Consider the following 25,443-nt stretch of genomic DNA (forward strand, 5'->3'; position numbering starts at 1 on the left):
GGAAAGAGAACATACCCTCAGGACGAAGGCGACCTATGGGGCTGGTAAAAGGAGGGAAGGGGGCATTACTAACATCTGTTGGGTCCCCAGCCCAGTTACCAGAAATGATAAAAAATTCTTGTTTCCAGAGCCTATCAGACGAGCTACGGCCCTTTATTAAACTATAAGGAGAGCCTCTGGACGAGAACTGGTAAAAACCAGCTGACTGTTTGATTTCTGAGGGCTTATAACAATAGAGAAACTCGTCCACTGTTATAGGACGGTCCCCTTCCAGTGCCTCACGCCATAACACTTGCATGGCGACTATCGTCCTCCAACCATTGGGATTAAGTTGATTGGGGCCAATACCTAACCTATGGAAGAGACCTCTACAAAAGGAATTAAGGGGAAACCTTAGACCAGCTAAGAGATAAGACGAGTAAACCCCCAAACCAGAAGAAGGTGAACAGCACCATTCTCCTTCCCTAGGTAGACGAGGTTTAAACTCGGTAGGAATTTGGTATCTATCTACTAATGTTTTCAACTTAGGTGCGTCCAAGGTGGATGGTACCTCAGGTGCACAGCTATATATAATGTTTTCCTCCTCCTCGTCCTGAGGAGGGCTGTGTGGCACTCTGGACGAGCTAGCCCCAGTCCCAGAGGTCATCCTACGTTGCATTTCCTGAAATTCTTCTAAGGAAATGCCAGGCACTCCAGACGAATACTGCTCGTCTGAGGAACTATTACTTAAACTAGTACTACTTTCACCACTCTCATAGCTTCCAGACGAAACGTCCTGATACTCATCTATTTCTTTCTCTGTACTACTGGACGAAGACATAACTAAAGAAAAGGGCAAGACGAAAACCTAAAAGGAAGAGGAAGTACCTGAGAACTAGGACGAGACGCTAGACGATATTCTTGGACGAGATAGCGGAAGGAAGTTTATGAGAAAGGTGAAGGGCAAGAAAGAGAATGTGCCAATTTATAGGGCCCAGAACTGGGGTCAGCGAAGCGACACCACTCACTAGAAAATGACACGTGGCAATCGTGTGGGGAAATGCAATCGATTTAATTGCTCAACGAATTAAACCGTGACACGTGGCCACGTAAATGGGATAAAATCCCCATAATGTCCCTGGACGACGCTCTGGACTAGGGGGCAACTGATGTAACCAAAAAATCACATCTCTGGTTCGTCCAGAATGGTCGTCCAGAGAGTTGCAGTAGCCAGACATCAGACCATTAGGCCGTCTCCAATTCGTCCAGGTACCAGTCCTTGGAATGTTGGACAATTGATCAGATCCAGGGAATGAAGTCAAGAGAGTCGTCCATGCACAAGGTGCGTGGACGACCACACGACACGACAAAGAATTGTTCATGCGCAGATCGCATGGACGACTACACGAATACTTGGCGAACCTTGTAACGGTTCATCAACCCGCGTTCATCGCCACGAATCCCTCTATTACATGTAACTTCCAATGACGGTTCATAACCGTTCATAGCCGTTGAGAAAGTTATGTCCGAATTCCGAAATACTGGGGGAAGTTACTAAACTAGTAACCGCCCTAGGGTACCCTATATAAAGCCCGGTCTTCACCACGCAAAGGTATGAGAAATTTCCTGGAATTTTCCGTTGAGAAAAGTTAGAACTCCATTAAAAGAAAAACTAACTTCATCATCGGAGGGTGTTTGGCCGGCTCACACCGGTCACCCTTTGATTGCTTTCTCTCTTTGTAGGCCTCCGCTAGTGTTGTGGTCCACCGAAGCCGAAGTGTTCAACCAGTTGGTCCCATACTTCATCACTTACTAAACGCGTGTTTTGGTCTGACTTTTTTGAAAAGCCAACTTTTGGGCTTCAAACGCTCAAACAAACGGGCACTTAGTTATACAACATTTGGCCTCATTGCTAATCCAAGAGGCACAATTGCTTATGGGTATCCATGAAGAAGTTACAAGCATCAGATGTGAAATGGAGATGATTTAGTCTTTCCTCAAGGATGCTGATACAAGGGCTAAAAAGGATGATATGAGTAATGTTGCTAAAACATGAGTAAAACAGGTGAGGGAAGAAGCTTATCACATAGAAGATGTTATCGATGAATACATACTTCATTTTGCAAAACAACCTCACAAGCGAAGGCGAAGCTTTTATTTCTTGCAAAAGGTTTCTCATGTTAACATGAACCTGAAACCACAACATGTGATAGCCTCTAAGATTCAAGGTATCAACAAGATACTAGACGATATTAGAAAGAGTGGTAAAAGATATGGCTTCAATACTATAGAGCAAAGGATATCTACTAGTGATACTAGAAGTGTTACATGGCATGACTCTCGAGTGACATCCCTATCCTTGAGGAAGCTGAGGTTGTAGGCGTTGAGTATCCCAAAGCTAAATTGATAAAGAGGCTAGTAGAAGGACCATCTAAACGTGTGGTGATTTCGGTGGCCGGTATTGGTGGCCTTGGCAAGACTACTCTTGTCAAGAAAGTATACAACAATGAGAAGGTGACCACACACTTTGATAGCCATGCTTGGATCACTGTGTCTCAATCATACAAGATGGAGGAGCTGTTAAGGGATATGATAAACCAATTCTCCAAATCAAGGGAGGAGTTTGCTCCTAGAGAAATTGGCATAATGAAAGAGACATCACTAATTGAAGTATTGAAGCAATATTTACATGAACTGAGGTATGTAGTAATTTTTGATGATTTATGGCATACAGAATTTTGGAGACATATAAAATGTGGTTTCCCTGAGAATGACAAAGGAAATAGAATAATAATCAGAACTCAAAGTGAGGATGTTGCTCCTTTTGACAAAGAATCTATATATTATCATGTGTACAAATTGCCACCTCTATTGCTTTAGAAAAAGCCTTGGAGCTCTTCTACAAGAAGGCATTCCAACGTGAAGAGAGGCAATGTCCTCCTGATTTTACTGAATTGTCACGTGCCATTGTTGGGAGATGCGAAGGGTTGCCACTTGCAATTGTGGCTATAGGTAGTCTTTTGTCAACCAAAGACAAGGTTCTCCATGAGTGGCTCAGATTGCAAAATAGTCTTAGTTCAGAGCTAGAAAGTAATCCTCATCTCATAAAGATCACCAAAATTCTATCCCTTAGTTACCATGATCTACCTTACAAGCTCAAAGCTTGTTTTTTATATTCTGGAATGTTTCCAGAGGATTACTTTATTAATGGTGCAAGACTAATTCAACTATGGATAGCCGAGGGTTTTATAAAAGAAAAGCAAGGGCCAACATTGGAAAAGGTTGCATAGGACTACTTGAAAGACCTCATTCATAGAAGCTTGGTTCAAGTGGAGATGATTGATTCTAGAGGCAAAATTAGAAGTTGTCGAGTTCATGATATGTTGCGAGAGGTCATTCTCTCTAGGTTAGAGGAGTTGAGTTTTCATTTGGTCTTAATTAAAAACTACTCAAGTTTTGACAACATTGCTCGACGTCTTTCAATTCAAAACAATGTAAATACTCCTTTGCAGAGTGATAGGTCACAATCTGATTGACCCCTTGTGATTAACCCTAATTAATTAATTTAGCCAAGTAATTAATTAATCAATTTATCATGCAATTTTATGGAAGCACAAACAAATCACCAACAACTAAATATGCAGCAGAAATTAAATAACACGGTGATTTGTTTACGAATGGAGAAAACCCTAATGGCAAAAACCCCACCGGGTGATTTTCAGGTCACCACTCCCGAAACTCCACTATTATCAAATTAAGCAGTTACAAATAAAGGAATCCCAAGTACCTTACCAACCTACAGTTGAACCCTTACCCCAATACCTAATTGGACTTGATCTGTAGTGACAGTCTCCACCTTTGATGCACTGCTCCCAAGTACATGACTAACCAATGTGCGGATCCAAGTACGCGACTTCAGAACACCAACTGAGGAAGAATGTTTGGCTGCAAAGTTCTTTAGTTCATCCACTTGATGAATAGCAGGAAGATGCTTGGTTACAAAACCCTATGGTGCAAATACACAGCAACTTCTTGATGGAAGATGAACTAGGTCAAGAACTTCGTCTGTTGATCACAATTTGCTTGAACAGAGATTGCTCAATGATAATGCAACTTGTGTCACCCTAGACGGCTCTTAAAATAATCCTTTTATATGTTTAGGGTTAGAAGAAAAGAAGGCCCAAAAACATATTCACGGATCCCAAGAAAATCAGATTGGAAATCTGAATTTTTAAATCTCGACAGATAACAGGTGTCGAGGTAGCTGTCGAGAAGGTGTCGAGCTTTAAAAACTTTGCACTTCAGCTTGCTTTCTCTTGGACAGACTTGATGACTTCAACACTTGACCTTGAAACATTGTTTCTTGAAGTATTAAAAACACCTAGAACTACCCAATTACAAGTAGAGTGCATTTTGTCAAAGGATTAGCCAATATACATAAATAAGTGACATATGTTCTTAAACAAGTTAAAACATATATGTCCTAACACAGAGTATTACTAGTTCTCAAACTCGTTTGATTCTTGTTTTTGGGATAGACGAAGTGCTTAAATCTTTTGTTGAAATTTGTTTTTCAAATTTCAAGCTCATGAAAATAATGGATTTTGAAGGTGCTCCTATTGACTACATACCACTAGAAGTGGGTAACCTATTCCATCTAAGATATTTAAGCCTAAGAGATACAAAAGTACAAATCCTTCCAAACTCCATAGGTAACTTGCACAACTTAAAGACTTTGGATTTGAAACGTTCACTTGTGTCTGAGCTACCAGTGGAAATTAGTGGGCTCTATAAGCTACAATACCTAGGTGCATATATTGAAAATTTTGATACTAAATTTAGTATTGATTCTCGACGAGGAGTAAAAATACATAGTGGCATTGGGTGTTTACAATCCTTACAAAAACTTGTTAAGATTGAAGCCAACAATGCGGCCCTTATAATAGAATTGGGGAGTTTGAGACAATTAAGGACGTTTGAAATCACTAATTTGAAGAGAGAAAATGGAATAGATTTGTGCACTGCATTGGAGAAAATGAGCCATCTTCAGTCATTGACTATTAATGGAACAAGTGAGGAAGAAGTGCTTGAATTGCAAATGATGTCTTCTTCTTTGCCCCTCCTACAAAGTCTCGGCCTATATGGGTGACTAGAAAAGCTGTTGGAATGGATTCCCAAACACAAGACTATAGTTCGAATTTGTTTATTCTGGTCAAGATTAATGGATGATCCATTAAAGGTCCTGCAAGCCTTGCCCAATTTGATGATTCTTCAAATTTTCGATGGATACATAGGTAAGCAATTACACATAGAGGGAGGAGGCTTTTAGAAACTCAAGTGGCTAGGCCTTGAAAATTTGGAAGGATTTAATAGATTGATGATAGATGGAGGTGCCTTGCCTCTTCTTGAAACGCTTTTAATTGGACTTTGCCCACAGTTGAAGAAGGTGCCTTGTAGCATCCACCATCTGAAATGCCTCAAATATCTAATATTTTATGACATGCCAACTGAATTTGTTCTTAGTCTACAACCAGATGAAGGTCCTAACTTTTGGAAAGTCACTCATGTTCCCTCTGTTCTTTTTTGGTATAAGATTCAAGGGTTACGACACAAAAGCTACAAAGCTTGGTGATCCAGAGTTGTTGGACTGTTTGCGAAGGTAATTCAAGAGGTGAAGAACCAAAGTGCCCTCACCACTTATGCAAAATTATAGGTATAATTCTCTAAGCCATTATACTATTATATTTATGGTGTTACCAAAGGTTTAGACTTGCAATAAATTTTTTTTTTTTTTTAAATCATCTCTTTTTTTTTATCCTTCTCTTGCTACACAATGAATGATTCAAGTGGTGAGAGTGAGAAGGGAGATGATTGTGGTGTGCATGACTTGTTCTTTATTCCTTTATACAATATTATGAATCTTAATGCCTTCATACATATGTCTCTCTAATATGTATCTCTCTCTCTCTCAATTGAGAAATAGTGGGGGAAGGGGTAAACCACGGACATCCCAAATTCGAAAGTCTTTTATAATGAAAAGAAATGTTCCAAATTGTTACTTAAAAAAGTTTCAAATTGAGAGAGAGACAGAGAGACAGAGATCCCAAATTCAAAAGTCTTTTCTAATGAAAAGAAATGTTCCAAACCCTTAAAAAAGTTTCAAATTTTCAATCAATTCTTTTTTTTCCTCTTTCTCTTTCTCATCCTGTGGCCTTTAACTAAAATTTTTTTGATTTAATAACTAGCTTGAACTAACCAATAATTTTATAAATATAATAATGTGATTATCAGGAAGTAATACTTGCCAATAGTTGGAGCTATTTTTGTTGAATCAATGTGCATTTTGTCCTAAGATTGCTATTGTAACATTTTTGTGAGATCAAACTTAATTCTTAGAATTTTGTTGTTGTAAGAGAAGTTTAAAATTTGAAAAAAATAAAGTACCGAAAACTATTACACAATTTTTTTGCCACAATTGTGATGTGACAGTGTGAATAGTGAAGAAAAAATAATGAATCCATGTGTAAGTGATAGGCAACTGCTTACAGTTTGCCATGTTAAAATTGTGGTAAAAAGTTGTAAAATAGTTTGTGATCCTATTAAGTATAACCACTCTTAAAATCTATAAGTTTTAAGACAATTCTTTTATTAACATTATGGTTCACATTACTAAGTTTGTTCATTATGAATTTATGATAGGTAGGACATCTAAGCCATAAAGCTTTGTTCTTTCACATATTATAAATATGATCTTTTTTGGCATTGTTCATACCAAATCACTTTGTTTATATTTTTATTTTTATACTTTTCAGGCGACAACCATCAAAGTCGATGTCTTAAAGGATTTTCAAGTGCCAAATCAAAAAATATATATACTTGCTGCTTTTAGTCGATTAGCCATAGCAATAGTGGTTGATTCTCCCCTATATAGTAGCCTTCGTTATTGTATTGTTGTAATAATGTTTTAATTTCACTGTATTAGGCATATGAACCTCTTGAGAATATGATACCCAAAAGGGTAATGTTTTACTTAAACTAGTCAAAGACCCACGTGATGCGTAAGAATATATAATTATTTTGTAATATAGTATAATGTATAATTTATTTTCTAAAATTTATTGAAGATAATTTTTTCTCCAAAAAAAGTGAACTATTTTTAATAGTATTATCCATTTCTCTATCTCTACAAATACACCATTCTATTATTTTGAGTTTTTTTTTTTTTTTAGTAGAAACTTGGGGTTGTTTGATTGATTTTTTTTTTTTTTTTTTTTTTTAGAAACTTGGGGGTGTTTGATTGATTTTTTTTTTTTTTTTTTTGAAGTGGTTTAAAATTTTCAAACTTTTGTTATAGTGTGTTATGTTTTCCTTTTCTTTGGGTACAACTAAACTTTTTTGAGTTTCAAATTAATTATTCAAATTTCTCTCTCTCTGAAGGAGATTATCATGATAAAATCTTTGATAGTACTCAAATAATTGATAGGAGCATTCAAATATATAACCATGTAGGTTATATTTTGATATAATTTTAAATTCTCACTTCTAGAATATATATATATATATATATGAATTAACTCAAACTAAAACTATAAAAGGGAAAAAGAGTGAATGTGATAGGGAACTCAAAAAACACAACCAAAATGAATCAACCAAAAGTAGAATACAACAAACACAAAAAATATCAATCTCAAGGGGAGAGAGAGCAAGAGAGAGAGAGAGAGAGAGAGAGAGAGTAATCAATTTTTTCTTCACAATTAAACAAAAATTGGAAGTTTCACCTTGATTAAAATCAGTAAATGAACATATTGGAACCAAAGTATATTATAACATAATCATCGTATCGAAGAAGCAATTATTGAAAAACAATAAAGCTACTAACAAAGGACTCGAGGCTTGTTTTATTTATCTAAAATTTACTTCAATTTCTTAGCAATCAAACAAATAAGAGTATAAGCTTCTCATTTTTCATTTAATTTTTTTTTTCTAAAAAAAGAAAGGCGTATAGGCATGCAAAGTGAAAGGAACCTACTATGCAAGAAACCCATTGTGCAAGCCTAAAACACAGTTTAGAACTTCTCTTTGCAAAGTGACATTATGGGCAACAATTTGGCACTTGCGAATTCAAAGAAAGAGTAGGTTTTATGGTAGAGTAGTCAAGACAAAGGAATAGATTGTTAGAATCACTAAGAGCGATTTCGTAGCTAAAACGGTAGCAAGGAGCAACTTAAAGAACACCATCCTCAATGAAGTGATGTTTATCAACTGAAGAATGCTCAGACCTAGTTCTAAAATCTAATTGAAGTGAAGGGAGATTGTGAAGTGGTAATTTGGCAAGTTTCAATTTGCATAGTCTAAATGGTTGTGGGTTGAGGTTCTATTATTGATGCAGCAATTGAGATTTATAAGTGTTTTAATTGGAATTAAGTTGTATCAATCTAATGTTATCTAGTTGGATAGCATTTAGCCAAGAGTATTGCATCTCAAATGGTTGGCATCTCTTGGTGTGTCCATGACATCCAAGGTTCAAATCCTCCCCCCGTTATATCTATATTGAAAAAAAAAGTTAGAAAACATTTACATTTTCAATCTGCTTTGTATAGAGTTGGGTTGTTTGAACTAATGATTGCCATTTGCCCTATTTTGGGAATAGCATCTCAGTTTTTTTTTTTTTTTTTTTTTTTTGAGCTAATGAAGTTTTTCTTAATTATTGAAGAAGAATAAGTGTGTGTCAAATATTTGAATAACTTGTAAATGAACCAATATTAAAATAATGATAGTGAGCTCAGTTTTTTTATCTTATTGTTTCAAAAACCACAAACAATAATGTATTAGACTCATTTGATGAGTTTTGCATTGCTCTTGCTAAGACGTCATTTGTTTTGTTGTTGTTGTTGTTTTTTTTTTTTTTTTTTTTTTTTTTTTTTTTTTTTTTTTCATTAAGTCCTTTTTAGCCTTTGTTTCTTTATTAAACGTATGCTCTTGTAGTTTACTACTACTCTCTTAGCTTTCCTAATGTCATTATTAGAACCAACATATCATGCCTCAAATGATCAATTAAAAATCTCTGGAACAAGTCACAACTTAGAATCCTCAAATGATCGATTGAAAATCTCTAGAACAAAGTCATGACTTAGACTCTAAAGAATAACAAAGAATAGGGGAAAAAAAAACTTATTTTAATAATGTGGCACTAATACTCCAAAACAATTGTCATTGAACATGTGTATTATATTACTAACATAAGTCGGCTAAGGTATTATGTGTGGGTTTCCGCAATACATAAATAGACATATCAAGTTCGGCTAGTGCTTGAGTCCTTATGTGGCCAACACAAAAGTTTAATCGGAATAAAACATCAAAGGCTATGATGAAAAAGGAGGTAAAAATTTCTCTCTTTGATCTTAAAGTTCTTTAGAAATGTCTTTGGTCACTTAAGAAATCTTTATTATCAAACTCTCATGTATCTGGATCAATGTTCCTAAATCCTGCAAGAACCAAATTCCACATTTAGCATTACCAGAATCAGATAAAAATTAAGCCTCCAATCATATTTTAAGATTTTCTACTTCCTTGTGACGCACAAACCCATCAAACTTTTGAGGCAGATTTATTATTGTCTATTGGACTGCAATAAGAAGCTTTCTATTTCCTTGTGACATAGTAAGAAATAATGTGCTAAACATAGTATTTATGACTTTTGGAGCCAAATAGAAATTGAGAAAGACCCCACATAAAAAAAAAGAACCATTGGGTTGAAATATGAAAGCAATAATTGGAGTAAAACTATAGCGTATACTCTATTATTGCTCAAAACTATCAAAACTAAATACTACATCAAACTTTGGTTTTTTTTTTTTTCTTTTGCTTACATAGAATTAAACAAATGTCAGATGTAAGAAAACTTGGATTTCTTTAAAATTTCAGAGAAAACAAATTGAACTAGTAAAACAAAAATATAATATAAAAATCGTACAACATGAATATGAAGTAAGAACTTGTTGTAGAGATTTCTAATCCTTGAAAACCCTTCTCATAATCGACAAACCAAATCCTAGCCACCCATAGCCCGAAAGTGATCATATTGTCGACAATGCAAAAAAAAGCATATTAGGCACAAACTTTAAAATTCTAAAGGAAAAACCAAAGTTGGGNAAGTACGGATTGATGTGGAATATAACATACTTGAGTAATTATCTCTCTTTGATCTTAAAGTTCTTTAGAAATGTCTTTGGTCACCTAAGAAATCTTTATTATCAAACTCTCATGTATCTGGATCAATGTTCCTAAATCCTGCAAGAACCAAATTCCACATTTAGCATTACCAGAATCAGATAAAAATTAAGCCTCCAATCATATTTTAAGATTTTCTACTTCCTTGTGACGCACAAACCCATCAAACTTTTGAGGCAGATTTATTATTGTCTATTGGACTGCAATAAGAAGCTTTCTATTTCCTTGTGACATAGTAAGAAATAATGTGCTAAACATAGTATTTATGACTTTTGGAGCCAAATAGAAATTGAGAAAGACCCCACATAAAAAAAAAGAACCATTGGGTTGAAAAATATGAAAGCAATAATTGGAGTAAAACTATAGCGTATACTCTATTATTGCTCAAACTATCAAAACTAAATACTACATCAAACTTTGGTTTTTTTTTTTTTCTTCTTTGCTTACATAGAATTAAACAAATGTCAGATGTAAGAAAACTTGGATTTCTTTAAAATTTCAGAGAAAACCAAATTGAACTAGTAAAACAAAAATATAATATAAAAATCGTACAACATGAATATGAAGTAAGAACTTGTTGTAGAGATTTCTAATCCTTGAAAACCCTTCTCATAATCGACAAACCAAATCCTAGCCACCCATAGCCCGAAAGTGATCATATTGTCGACAATGCAAAAAAAAGCATATTAGGCACAAACTTTAAAATTCTAAAGGAAAAACCAAAGTTGGGAAAAAGAAAAATAAGAAGGGAAAGAACACACCTCGAAGGGACTTTCCAAATCAGGTGCAGCTTTGATAGCTTTTGCGGAGGTAGAGAGAGCAATTGAAATTTATAGTGTTAAAAATAACATAGTTAATTGCAGGAGTGGTAATTGAAGGGTTCAAACTTCAAAAGAGCCAATTGGTTTTAAAGGGGAAAAGGAAGAGTTGAGAATTGGAAGAGGCTTGAATTAATGGTGAGTTCGATTTAATAAGTTAAAGAATGTGTAAAGTTGCAATATATATATATATATATATTTTATATTAATCTTGTTTAAAAAATGAAAAAAAAAAAAAAAAAAGGGTGGCATGGCTGCTGACGTAGCCCAATTGGAGCATAGCAGTAATAAATGCTACGTTTCAACATATGTATATATATATATATTGTATTTGTTCATCGGAATGGTTTAAATATGTCATGTATTTTCCTATACATTTGCATGTAATAGCTTTGATTTTAGCTAAAATTTCTATTTTTTGGTATTTTCCTAAAAATGATGAAAAAGTAAACTATATGTGAATGTTTTATTTATTCTTCTAAAGAACAAACAAACTAGCAAACTAAGATAATGTTAGTAATTTGACTTGTAGAAGAAACAGATAAACATGTCTACATTAATTTGGTAACTGATTGGGTAGTTCAAATGAAAAGAAGATTGCATATGCATGTGATTATCATGTTTTTAATGAGATGGCATCTTATGAGACCACCCTTTCACAACATGTACAATATCCATACATGCACATCAATTACAAAATGGAAAGCTCAACTACCATACTTGCTTGGGTGAGCTTTTGCATTACCTAGCTAGTAGATCATGTAACCAGTTGGATGTGATTAATAGACAAATTACATGGGGCACAAACTTTGAAAAAAAAAATCACCTAACAAGATCTTGCCGATTTCACTTAAAATAGAGAGAATCCAATTTTGTTTTTAGAATTTGAGAATATATTGATTGTTTGTTATTTAAAATTTTAATGATATAGCACTGAATGCACTTTAAAATATAGAATATTTAATATGAACATGAAATAAATCCATTTCATATTAATAAACTAATTTGGGTGAGATAAAAGTTATTGGGCCTGGGCATTGGACTTTATTTAGCTAAACCCAGAAACCTTGCTTCCATGGCCAAGTAGTGCTAAACACTACATAAATGCAAAAATTATCTTTTGGGCATGGTTTTTAGAGTTAAAAATCAAAGGGCAAGATTTAGGTACAGTACTTAGGTTTCCCTCTTAAGATTCTGCTCTGTAAATTTTTCTTCATGAAATTAAAGTATATTTTTTAGTTAAGTAGTCACATGGCTCAATTTTAAGGGGGGACTTAAGAAACAATACCTAAAGTATTGTTCCATAGTTTTGTCCAAAATCAAAATGCCTTATTAAGTCCAAGGCAAAGAAATTGTTCAAGGTTAATGGGTCGCACTCATGGATGAGCCTTAAACAATGACAGCCCCATTAAATGGGCTGTGAGGAATGGCATTTTTGTGAAATTTTGGGCTGACTCTTTGGGCATTGGATCAGCCTATTAGGATCTACAGTGAATCTTATTATTATTGCTGTCATGGCAAATTCGTTGTATTCCTAGCTAGAATTGTCTTTTTCGTTACGGCTTTGTAAATTTGTTGTGTTCTTAATAACAATAGCATTCTAGTGGGAGATAGTCCAACATTGTGCAGTGATAATGTTTGTAAATCAGCAATAATAATGATTGCCCTCTATGCAATTCTTATCCAAAAAAATTATATATATATATTGTGGGGCCCGTGGGCCTGATAGCCTCGGCCCATCGTGCAGCAGGCCCAAGGCCCATGCCGAGGAACACAGACTATTCAAGGCTAAATTGGGGAAAGCCTCTTTTCCCAATCCACGCCGAGGACTTCCTCATCCTCGGCTTGCCAAGGATGATTTTTGGGAAAGACCAGGCCCAAAGTAAGCTGTCACCCTCGCATTTAATGCATTCACCTAACCCCCCTGGCCGCATTAATGAGGATATAACCCCTTGGCAGGGCAGCGTTGATCAGAGTGAACCACTTGAGTACTGATAAGGCCTCTGATGGGACGGACGGCCAGAAGAAAGGCAAATGAATGATCAACAGATGGAATAAGGAGATAGGAAGATGAAGACTATATAAGAAAAGCAAGTAAAGTAAAATGGGAGGGGGGGAAAAAAGAGAGAAGAAAAGGGTCTCCTCGGCCACGGGCCGAGGAGCATCCCCCCATTTGTAAAGAAACTCTAAGTATTTTTTTTAAAAAGAAAGTTCATGCATGGTGATCGACGGCCAGCGCCTAAACCTTTAACCCACTCTCTACAAATTTATTGTTTGGGCTTGATTGGGCTGAAAACCCATTCATACTCTACTCAAGGTCAATCCAAATTGAGTCCCTACAATTGGCGCCGTCTGTGGGAAGGATTAGGATGCTGGCCAGCGCACCAGGCGATTGTTCTAAGTGGTCGTTTTACAGTAGGTTGGCGAAGTAAAAAAAAAAAAGATTCGACAGAAAAAAAAAAAAAAAAAAATCTTGATATTATTATTTCGTAAATAGAAACAGTACAGATTACAATCAGTGGAGGGTGTTTGGCCGGCTCACACCGGTCACCCTTTGATTGCTTTCTCTCTTTGTAGGCCTCCGCTAGTGTTGTGGTCCACCGAAGCCGAAGTGTTCAACCAGTTGGTCCCATACTTCATCATTTTTCAAATTTTGGACTTTTCCAACTAGCACAAAACTGATTTTTCCATTTGTTTTTGGCCTCTAGCAAAGGAAATGTCAACAACGGAGAAGTGTGGTGGCTCAAAGAAATAAGGATGAAGTTGAAGAAGAAATAGTGGCTTTGAGTTTAGAGTTTAGACGTAGCTTTAAGGAGAAACAGTATGGCTTGGAGTTTTGACAAGTGAGAAGATGAAGTAGTCAAGTTCAGAAGGGAGAAGAGGAAGCCAAAATTCATATCGGCCGAAATTTTTCGAAATAGGCTGGAATGCTTGAAACACTTTGGAATTGACTGAAATTTCATCCAAGGTGGAACAAAAGGAGTTTCCATTTCGGTTTGGATACCGGTATGAGAAATTCTATCCGTTCCGGCTGTAACGAAACAAAATTAATAACATTGCTTCTACATAAGAGTGCTATATTTATAGTTCCTAAACTTAATCTAAGTGCACATTGCATCAAGTATGGGCTAATTGGTCTCATAAGTTCTCCAAGCCCAATGGAGAGAGATTTTGATGAGCCCAAAGGCCCCAAACAGATTCGAAATAATTCTATTACCCTCCGATCCACATCATCTAATTAACCCTTTGTTTGGGTTGTTCTTTGCACATGTGGGCTTGATCCACGCCGTAAGAAAAAAAAAAAAAAAATTGCCCAATTATCACTTGTTGATTAATGGTGGACCACATCGACCCAATGTTGGCCCTTTTAGATGTCTTAGCCTTACGGTTTCCTTAGGCGTAATTAACGATTTTTTGGGCTCGGCTTTTTGGTCCAAATTCATGAGCTAATTTATATGGGCTATTTCCACGGGCTGTAGGCTTGAATTTGCCGGCATAAATCTGTAAGCCTTAGTTTTTTTTTTTTTTTGGTTTATTTATTATTTTATTTATTATTTATAGGCCCCCAGTTGTGTGAAAAGCATCCTCTACTTATACTTTCCTTTTTTTTAAGAGGTAGTTTTAGATCTCTTATGAGATGATAAAAGAATTTATCGATTGAGCTATACTTATAAGTTATAAACATATGATATTTATCTCAATATATTAAGAAAATTTGGAAAGTTAGTTGTTACCTTTTTTTACTTCCAAAAATTCATCTAATTTAATTAACAGAACTCCTAAAAAATAAAAAATGATGTTAAACTAGTAACTCAACAAAAATTAAAAAAAAAAAAAAAAACCAGGTAAAAGCTTCCCACTAGATAATAGATAGATACAAAAAAATAAATAAATACTTTCCCATTACCCCATGTATACAACCAAAACTACCCCACCTTATATAATTTTTTTTTAAAAATACTATCCCACTTCACATCAAAAATAAAAAATAAAAATTTCGCATAAAAACCAATTGCAACTTTCTAAAAAAAAGAGTAAAATACTATTTTGGTCTCTAAATTTTATTGAAAGTTTTTTTTTTTTCCGTCCCCAAAATTTAAAAAGTCTTTTTTTTTTTTTTTCATCCCTAAACTTTGTAATAATAAAAAAAGAGTAAAATACTATTTTGGTCTCTAAATTTTATTGAAAGTTTTTTTTTTTTCCGTCCCCAAAATTTAAAAAGTCTTTTTTTTTTTTTTTCATCCCTAAACTTTGTAATAAGTTTTTTTGAATAATATAGAGAGAAAATAAGGATGAAAATAGAATCTTTTCAATAGTTTAGGGATGAAAAACAAACTATTAGTAAAGTTTAAGTACATAAATAAAAAAATTTCAATATTTTAGGGACGAAATATGAACTTTTCAATAGTTTAGAGATGAAAAATGAACTTCTTAAAGTTTTTGGATGAAAAACAAGCTTTTGGTAAAGTTTAGGGACCAAAATAATATTTTACCCAAAAAAATAAAACTTCTCCTTTCATTTGTTCCTCTTTTCCCCTTCCCAACATTGTGGAATGAATTAAAAATTTTCATTATGAATGAAAAGTTATAACACTATAAAAAAAAAAAAATAGCACCTCATTACACATTCTTATGAAAGGAAAATTATAACACTAAATAAAATATAAATAATAATAATAATAAAAAAGTCTCATCACATACATTTACGAGGCCCATAGTTGGGACTTGGAAGCAAGCAGTAAGCACCAATGTTTTGTAGTTTTTGTTAATTAAAATGCATGAGCACAGGTTTTTGAGGTACTTATGATTTTTAGGTCATAGGTGCAGACACAAGATGATAAGGTTGGAAATTATCAAATTAATAATAGCCACAAATAATAGTAAAAAATGTTAATAGAAAGGAGCTTCAATTTGAAATCCAGAATGCTTTATTTGATTGTAATCGCAAATGGCACTGTCTGACAATGATTTAGGTCATATTGCCAATTATCTAACTTTCGAAATCAATAACCTACAACATGAGGCCAGTTATTTATTAACTTCTGATAATGATGGAGTTGTCTTAGACAAACATTAATATTTTCTTTTAATTAGGAACGTACCTAACAGTCTTCTAGGGAAATTTAGAAAATAATAATAATCTTCCTATTTTACTTATGTATCCAATTTAGCTCTCATGTATTTTTAATTGTACCAATTAGGCAATTATACTTTAAATATTTATTTACTTGATAATCTAAACCCTTTTATCTATTTTATTACTTACCACCTCAATGCACAACATTTCTTCATCACATATGAGAGAGAGAGAGAGAGAGAGAGAGAGAGGAACACATTACTACCTATTGACACCCGGAATCTATTAAATATTTTTTCAAGTTTCATTCCCTTATGTGCTTTATTTATTTATTTATTTTTTAAATCACTTATGGATATAAGTGATAAGACTGCTATTTTAGGTGTGTAAAGGTGTTAGAATTTGTTCTATCAGAGCTTAATGTAACGGAGATGGATGAAGAGTTTAGATTGTGATAGAAATGAAAATCTAAGGTTTAAATTGACAAAATTAAAATTATATGCTTCACTTTGGCATAAATGTAAAATAGGTTTTTTTTTTTTAAATAAATTTTCCCCTATACTTTTGTTTGAGGGTCACCGTATTAATATTGAATAATAAGAATTATATATGTATATAAATATATTAGAATTGAGAAAATTGATTAATCTCTCTTTCCAATTAACATGATTATTAAAGAAAGAGTAGTGCATGCTATGGATATTACAAGTTTTACTATATTGATTATTGAGCTTATAAACTAATATGTTATCAATTATTAAGAGATAATTCAAATATTTGGTGGTTAAACCCCATTAATCACATTTGTTGCCATATTAAATCAAACTTGTAGTACCTTTAGCATTTTCTTTAATATAGATAGTTGTGTTTCATTTATTTATTTAGTAAATAGTAATACTTATTAGAACACACACAAAAGTAATAATATTAATGTTTTAAATCGGGTTTATAATACATTACATAATCAAAGTAAAACTACAAATGAGCCTAACTTTTGTAGTTGTAGACTAGGGTTATAAATAGCGGACACTAGACACACACAACTAATGTGGGATAAACATCCATTTTTTTTAGTAAATAGTAATACTTATTAGAATACACACGAAAATAGTAATATTAGTGTTTTAAATCGGGTTTATAATATATTACATAGTTAGAGTACAATTACAAAATAACCTAACAATTGTAGTTGTAAACTGATGTTATAAATAGTAGACATTAGATATACGTAACCAATATGGGACTATTTTTTAATAATGAAGGTTTTATACTTGAACTCCTATGTGTAGCAATAACAATCAGGTACGGAGGCACACGTAGACTTTGGACAGAGGTTATAATTTTAAAAAGACTGCAAACACTACTTCAACTGAACCATTTATGGAAATAATTATTTAATGAATAATAATATTTATATTTTTTATTATATTAAATTAAATACTTTGTTTGTTAACTTACCCATTACAAAAATATTAAAATGGAAGTACGGTGCTAGCGAGCAAAATCTATGTGATGTTAAGTTGTTAAAACTTAAAACTCTCTCTCTCTATCTCTCTCCTAACAGAGGTACATGTGGACCGTAGAATCTTGGGGTCAACTTAATTATGAATTCTTTTATATAGTTACTTAGGATATGTTTGAATACCGTTTATTGTTGAAAACTGAAAATATTGTAACAAAATAATTTTTAAATGTATATATAGTGTCGTGGGACCTATTTTTAACGAAAGTTTTGCTGAAAAAAGAGGTTTGTGAGTCCCATGAATAGTGCATGGGACCCACTGAAAAAGCTTGAAATGCTCCTCTCAACAAAAAAAAAAAGAAAAAAAAAAGGTGAAATGCAGACGCTAGACGTGGCCGCTGTATCCAAACGGATACTTAGTGTGAGATGATAGACTACACACACATTAATAAATAGTTAGGTACTAAAAAATTGTTAGTTCTAGATTTTTAGTTAGTTTCATTTATAAGTTTCTTGTTATCGAATATGAGATCTTAAATTTAAATCCCGAATACACCAAAAAGGCAAAACCTTATTGGTGTTTTGACCTTATCAAGAAGAAAAATCACAATAGAGCAATGCTATAAGTTAAAAATACTATTATATCTATCAAAATTACTCAAAAAATGAATGATAGACCAATAAAATGAATTAAGTTGCTCTAAAGATGGTTGTTCATCAATTTAACGAAACCAAAATTTTGATAATTCAAATTCAGATTCTGATTAATTATACCAAGCTTTAACAAGGTCGAGCTGGCTTTGGATATTCATAAACACTAAAGATAGTACATCTTATAACTATGCAACTTAAAATTAAAATTTTAAAAATGTATTTTTTTTGACAAATTTTTTTTCTTTTGAAATGTAAATATATGATTATTAAATTCTTTGTGTAGATATTGGTGGTTAATATGCATTAAGAAAGGTAGAAATATATATATATATATATAGAAAATGTTACACCTAGTGTAATTTTAAGTAATATTACACTACTCAATATATCTTTATTGAATGCAAATTTTAACAAATCCACTGTTGAATTACATTATCTTCATATATTCTCTATATTTGTAAAATTTTAAAGTAATAAAAAATTAATAGTCATGTTATCAATCAATTGGTTAAATTTAAGTTTTTGTAGATTAAAGTAATCCATAAAAGGTAAATTTATGAATTGAATGATAAATAACATTTGATTTGTATTAAAATTGACATATATGTTAAGAACGTATAGAATAAATAATCCAACAGTAAGATTTTTAATATATGAATTCAATAATAAATTATTAAATGTTGTAATATTAGTAACCCAGTGGGGTTGGCTGAGTAGTTGGACACTCGGTTTCAAAGTAGCTGTCTTAGGTTTGACTAAGAGCTCTCTAGTTCAAGTCTCTGGGCGCGAATAGTGATTAGTTTTTGGTTGAAAGTTTTGAGGAAACATGGTGAGAAACAAAATATATATATATATATATATAGAGTAATACCAAATATAATTTCAACCCATCACATATAAACAAAGTTTAATCACTTTTTGTTAGGTTCGATCTTACCTATCTACAATCTAGTCCAGGTGTAAAGTGTGATTGTTGGAAACTTATCCTCTTTCAAAAAAAAAAAAAAAAAAGAAAGATGTCCAGGCCTCCAGAAAGGTAAAGGTAAAAAGAAATTGCCATTCTGGTTAAACAAATTGAGCGTAACACAAAAAAACTCTCCAAAAAGGCAACCAAGGAGTCAAACTTGACCAGATGCTGGACATACTCGCTTGTCAATCTTCATCTTAGCTAGCATTATAGCTGGAGCCTGGAGGGTGGGTGGGAATAAAAAATTAGGTTTGTAGTTATGATAGGAGATTCAGGATTGGTGTTGTTGAGCACGTTAAGGAACAAATTATTTATTTTTTTGTTAAAAATATATTAATGTATATTTATATATTAAAAAATATATAAAAAATAACAAAAATTGAGGTTTTTAGGAAAGGTATACATAACAACTAAAAGTAAAAAAACTAGCTTATAATTTAATGGCAAACATATACATCAAGTATTAATGTGATTCATTCTCAAAAAAAAGTATTAATGTGATTAATCATTTAAAAAAAATTATTAACTAAAGTTAGCTTCAATTATGAAAGTTTCTTATCGTCAAATAAAAAATTTAAAAGTTAAACACTGTCTACATCCAAAATTACTTACTGTCTTGGCTGAGTCATAAAGAAGAATAATCACGAAGCGATCACCATATTAATTTTTTTTTATGGTATTTATTAAAAAATGAAATTGAGCAACACTAACTTAGTTGAATTTTTAATTTTTAATTTTTTTTTAAATGAATTTAGGTATCTTCTAGACGGTTAACAACGTGACTTGGCAGGATTGGCATAAGGCCTTAAGCTAGTTTAGATGTCTTCTTCTAGGGTCAACTAGTTATTTAGATAAGCAATTCATCTCTAACACATCATATAATAAAATAATAATAATGATTACGGAAGGACTCATTAGGATTAACATAAAAATAATATATGCTAAAAGTAAACAAACAAAAACATGACAAGCATAGCGCCCAATCAAAGGCGCCAATTTATGTGGCAGAGCAAAATAAAATAAAAAGAAGATAGCGAATACCCTCATACACATTCAGGTATCCCTGTTATTTCACACGAAATTTGGTCCACCTTCCCTTCATTACGTAACACGTACCCGTCATCACCTTGCTCTATGTTGTACCCCAATTCTTGATTCCTCATTCTTATTAATTCTTGTCTTTTTTTTTTTTCTAATGTTATAATTCATTTTGACTAGGCCTCCACCAATTCTACCTTTCCATTTGTCTTTGTTTCAACCAAATCTACCTTTCCATTGATTTCTGCTAAGGCGCCAATTTATGTGGCAGAGCAAAATAAAATAAAAAGAAGATAGCGAATACCCTCATACACATTCAGGTATCCCTGTTATTTCACACGAAATTTGGTCCACCTTCCCTTCATTACGTAACACGTACCCGTCATCACCTTGCTCTATGTTGTACCCCAATTCTTGATTCCTCATTCTTATTAATTCTTGTCTTTTTTTTTTTTCTAATGTTATAATTCATTTTGACTAGGCCTCCACCAATTCTACCTTTCCATTTGTCTTTGTTTCAACCAAATCTACCTTTCCATTGATTTCTGCTGACTTCTCTGGCAAATCCAAAGCAACCCCATTTGCTGTTGACTTACCAGTAATAGCCACACTTCTTGCTCTCACCTCATCCACAAAGGCTTGTATGTTCCGATCGGAGGAGCCACCTTCTGAAAACGCCGCCTCCGCCGCAGCCTTCCACTTCAAAGCGTTTTGCTTCATCTCCACTGCCTTAGGCCCAACAGTAGCTTCCAACAAGCATTTCTCAACTTCATCCCTAGTGATCACTCTGTTCTCAGCTTCACCACGGCACATTCTCACTCCGGTTTTGAACACATCAACTAAGTACACAGCGTCTGTGACTTGGTCACCCCATTGTGGGAAAGCCACTACAGGCATGCCTGATGTGAGTGACTCCATGGTTGAGTTCCAACCACAGTGTGTCACAAAGCAAGCAACTGATGGGTGTGCCAACACTTGCTCTTGTGGGCTCCATTGGACCACCCTGCCATTGTCCCCAGCTTTCTCGAGAAACCCCTCTGGAAGAACAAGGAGTTCTAAGCCAGCATCCTTGTGAGGTGGCTTCATAACCCACAAAAAGGACAGCCCAGATTGCAATAGCCCATAAGCAATCTCGTCGACCTGCTCTTGTGTCAGGTACACCACACTTCCAAATGAGATGTACACAACAGATTGGGGTGGTTTTGAGTCAAGCCACTCCACACAATCATCAGCCTTCATGAAGTCACCACGGACATTGTTTGGTGCTTTGGGGTTCTTGAAAAGAGGCCCAACGGTTTTGATTGGGCAAATCTTGGACATGAACTCGATGACATCTTGCTCGAGCTCTTGAAACGTGTCCATCAAAATGCAAAAGGGCTTGTCCAAGTTCCTGTATTGTCCCAAAATAGCCCTCCTCAAAAAGGGGTAAGGAGTGGTTGGGTACAAGAAGCTTGGAGTTTCATCGTACTTCAAAAGTGGCATGCATGGCAATTGGATATCAATAAAGGGTTCAGCTTCAGAAGGGAAAGGAACTAAACCGTGGTAGTAGTGGTAATAGGCGCAGAAGCAAGCGCAAGATTGGACCCAAAGCATAGCTGAAGGAAGGCCAAGACTCTCAGCAACATCAGAAACCCAAGGGATAAAAGGGTTGTTGATTAGGCACGAGACAGGGCGTCCCATTTCAGCGTTTTTCCTGATCATCTTAGGGATGACATCTTTGCCAATGAGCTCCAGTTGAGGCAAGTATTGATCCAAGTCTTGGCGCCTTGGCTCATCCTCGTCCCAACCGTCTTCGAAGAATTCAAAGCGGATGAAGCCTTCACCGACCGGGGCAGGCTCGTCAGTGATGTTGCTGGCTTTTCTCATCTGTTTGCCAATGCTTTCGGGGGTGGAGAAAGTTACAAGCAAACCCTTTGCAGCAAGGCGCTTGCCAAGCCTGAGTAGAGGGTTAACATGGCCTTGGCCTGGGAAAGAGACAAGGAAAACATGAACTAGAGCTTCGGATCCCATTGATTTTTCTCGTTAAGCTAGGTAGAGAGGAAGAGGTAGAAGGATAAGCTTGAGGTTGATTCTTTCAAGGAAGTTTGTGGTCGTGTGGAATTGAATTGTGAGTATTTGGGGAGTAAGAACGGTAATTTATACCGAGGAGGGATTAATGTCTCACATTTGGAATTGGAGGAGAGCAATATGACCGTTAGGTAGCTAAATTATATAAATGAAACGTGAAAGTTTGGTTAGAGAGGCAAAATCAAAACTGACAATGTGGTAATGTAGAGTCCGAGATTTTGCACTATCATCTTATATGGATGATAAGTCTTCCTAGTCAGCAATGATGTTAAACCTACGTAAATAACTTTCTTACTTTACAAAAATTTAGTTCAATATAATAACATGTTACGCCGAAAAAGCAACAGATCCAATTTGTATTTGTCACAAAAGCATAATAATCATCGTTGAGCATGGGCTTGTGCTACGACTCTCTCAATCTCTCCCAACCATCCGACCTCACACAAATATGATATTAAAGTTTCTTTTTCTTTTTTTTTTTTGCTAGGTAAGTGCCGGGATAGAACCCCTGAGTAACGGGTTACAAAGGAACCCGAGTGGCTACAAGTCTAATTGGCAAATATAATATTAAAGTTTCACCAAAAAATAAAAAAATTATTAAAGTCCAAGCGGGTTAATTGGGCGGGTTCAATTATTAAAACGGCAGGTTGAATGTTTTTGAAAACCCTAGGGTTTATCTTATATCAAATTTAAAGTTTTTTTTTTTTTTGGGTGTGACTCCATGATTTACACAATATTAATATAAGAAATGAATGATATTTTCTCAATCTATATATATTCTTAAGGCATACATAGTAACATAGATGTGGTACTCCTAATTTATTTCATTTTTTAAAGAAAAAAAATTAAAAAAGTATTCATATATAACTTAGGAGGTGTATACTTTAATATATGGAGTGTACAACCTCCTATGATTTTCTTCAATGGTTTATTGGATTTAGAGGAAATAGAACTTGAATTTATCTGTAAATGGTAAAATATATTTTCAACTTTACTATACAACACATAACTAAAACTAACCTGTCTAACTTGTTGAATTCAGTAAGTCGAAACTGCCTAACTTTTTAATTGATTTGTTGTTTTTGGAGGTTAGTAGGTCAGTGATAGTTTGAATCCCTCCCCCCCCCCTCGCACTTCAAAATTAAGGTAGAAGCATGATATCGATAATGCCTTGATTTTGGAACAAAACCTTCAGTGAAGATCTCTCGAAGAGAGCGTTGAGTGATGCCTTAAAGATGACCTTAGAAGTGACAGTGTTGAAAGGGTGTGGATTGGGCACAATTGTGAAAGAAACATGCAAATGAAAATGAGAACATCGAAAGAATGTTGGAAGAAGGCTACAAAGGAATAAAAAATGGTTTCATTTAAGACCAAGAAAGGGTTGCAAAGGCTTGAAGACAAAGTCAAGGGTTGGAGAATGGCTACATGATAACCTGAAGTAGATCAGCAAAGAAGGATGTTGTGAATTGTGATGAAGCAAATGCGTGTAAGTTGGTGAATTTCGCATATCCAAGACCCAAATAGGCCAATTTGAGTGATTTATGAGCCTTAAATGAGAAAATAGACCCCAAAATCGAAGTCTACCCAAAAAACAAAGCACAATAGGATGACTCATGGTATGCAGTAATTATTAATAACTTTTGATCGACACCTTTAAATATGTTTGACATTTCAATATAATGGCATTGTCTTGACCACCAACATAACAGCCAAATTTTTCTTGTTTATAATTCCCCTTTTAGGATAGATTTAGCCTCTATTGTCATGCAATTTACCTTTTCGATACAAAAATTAGTTTTATTTGGTGTAGCATATTCCCTTTGTGTTTAAGTGAAATGGCACAAAAATGCTATGAGATTGGAGACGATGTATACTCCATTTTGACAGAGATAAGATTTGAACTGAATGAGGCAAAACAACCAAATAGAGGAACGGAAATGAGATAAAACAACTTATTATTATTTTTCTTCTTCTTCTTCTTCTTCTTTTTATTTTTTTTATTTTTTATTTTTTGAGAATCTAGCTAAAACAACTTGAGTTCAGTAGTCCAAGACTTCAAATCTCGGACCCTTTCCTTTAAAAAAATAGTAAAAAATAAAACAGAGGCATGCACACACATACAATATACCCCATTTTGACAGAAATTTAGATATAAGATTTGAACTGAACGAGGCAAATCAACCAAACAGAAGAAGGGAAATCAAATAAGCGCAACTTGAGCTCATGAGTAGTACTGAGGGACCTTTTTCTTAAATAAAAAAATAAAAGAAAAGAAAACAAACACACACTGACACACACAACCTTTGACCCCTCTGTGACAGAAAAAACTTAGATAGCCCCTCTGAGGCTTTAATGGGATTTGCACACCAGGCCTATTTAGCACCTGTTAAAGTTTTTTTTTTTTTTTTGGTTTTCGTACAGTGTATCATCAAGACTTTCTACTAAAGACTAATCACTGTTCGTACCAAGTAGGCCCATGAAGGGGTAAAGTGCTGGCCCAAGAAATTCTTCTCAAAGTGTAGGTAGCAGGACTCGGATTGGGGAGCACACCTAATCGAGTCCAGTACAAACACTTTAAGACTAAGAGCCTAATCAACTCGGCCAACCACTGAGTTGCACCTGTTAAAGTTAACCCTACGAAGCCCTACTTTCCCTTTATTGACATAAACCTCAAAAATGTGGATTGTACAGGGCTGTAGCCTTTCGCAAAGCTGTCTGCCTTGGCGCAAAGGTTCCCTGCAAACTAATTTGTTCTCATTTTTAGCAAATTTCAAACCGACTTCAAGAGCAAAAAATGTATGATTTACAACAAATTATTCATTTATAACCTATAGGACACTTCATGTGTACTAATTAACTAGGAATTATCTTTTAGGATCATTTTATTTTGATCAATTTTACTTAGCACCATAGGAACATTTCCCTATTTTAAAAAAAAAAAAAAATTACAACAACAACAAATTTCAAATTTCTAAGGTTAGTTATAGATTTTCAACAAATTAGCTAAGTCGGTCACTATTTATTTAATTTTCTCCAGTTCATTATATACGACTTTTTTAAAAAACATAGAGACAGAATTTGTAGTAAAATACTGTATATTGTATCAAGTGGGTTTCTATATTTTGTGTATGTCCATGCATGGTACTCCTAC

The 25,443-nt window shown here is 34.2% G+C and overlaps 1 protein-coding gene across 1 annotated transcript; it reads right to left on the bottom strand.

Moving 5' to 3' along the window:
* Positions 1–20,484: 20,484 nt before the first annotated feature.
* Positions 20,485–22,365, bottom strand: LOC112015185 (gallate 1-beta-glucosyltransferase). Its single transcript, XM_024047558.2, has one exon. It carries the CDS (start codon positions 22,233–22,235, stop codon positions 20,703–20,705), a length of 1,533 nt encoding a protein of 510 aa, XP_023903326.1. The 5' UTR covers positions 22,236–22,365; the 3' UTR covers positions 20,485–20,702.
* Positions 22,366–25,443: the final 3,078 nt, after the last annotated feature.

This window comes from Quercus suber, unplaced genomic scaffold, assembly GCF_002906115.3.
Source record: "Quercus suber isolate HL8 unplaced genomic scaffold, Cork oak 2.0 scaffold_145, whole genome shotgun sequence".
NCBI classification, from domain to species: domain Eukaryota; kingdom Viridiplantae; phylum Streptophyta; class Magnoliopsida; order Fagales; family Fagaceae; genus Quercus; species Quercus suber.

What these genes read in the sequence shown, in the direction of transcription:
- LOC112015185 (XM_024047558.2), bottom strand. Translation starts at nt 22,235, where the DNA reads ATGGGATCCGAAGCTCTAGTTCATGTTTTCCTTGTCTCTTTCCCAGGC.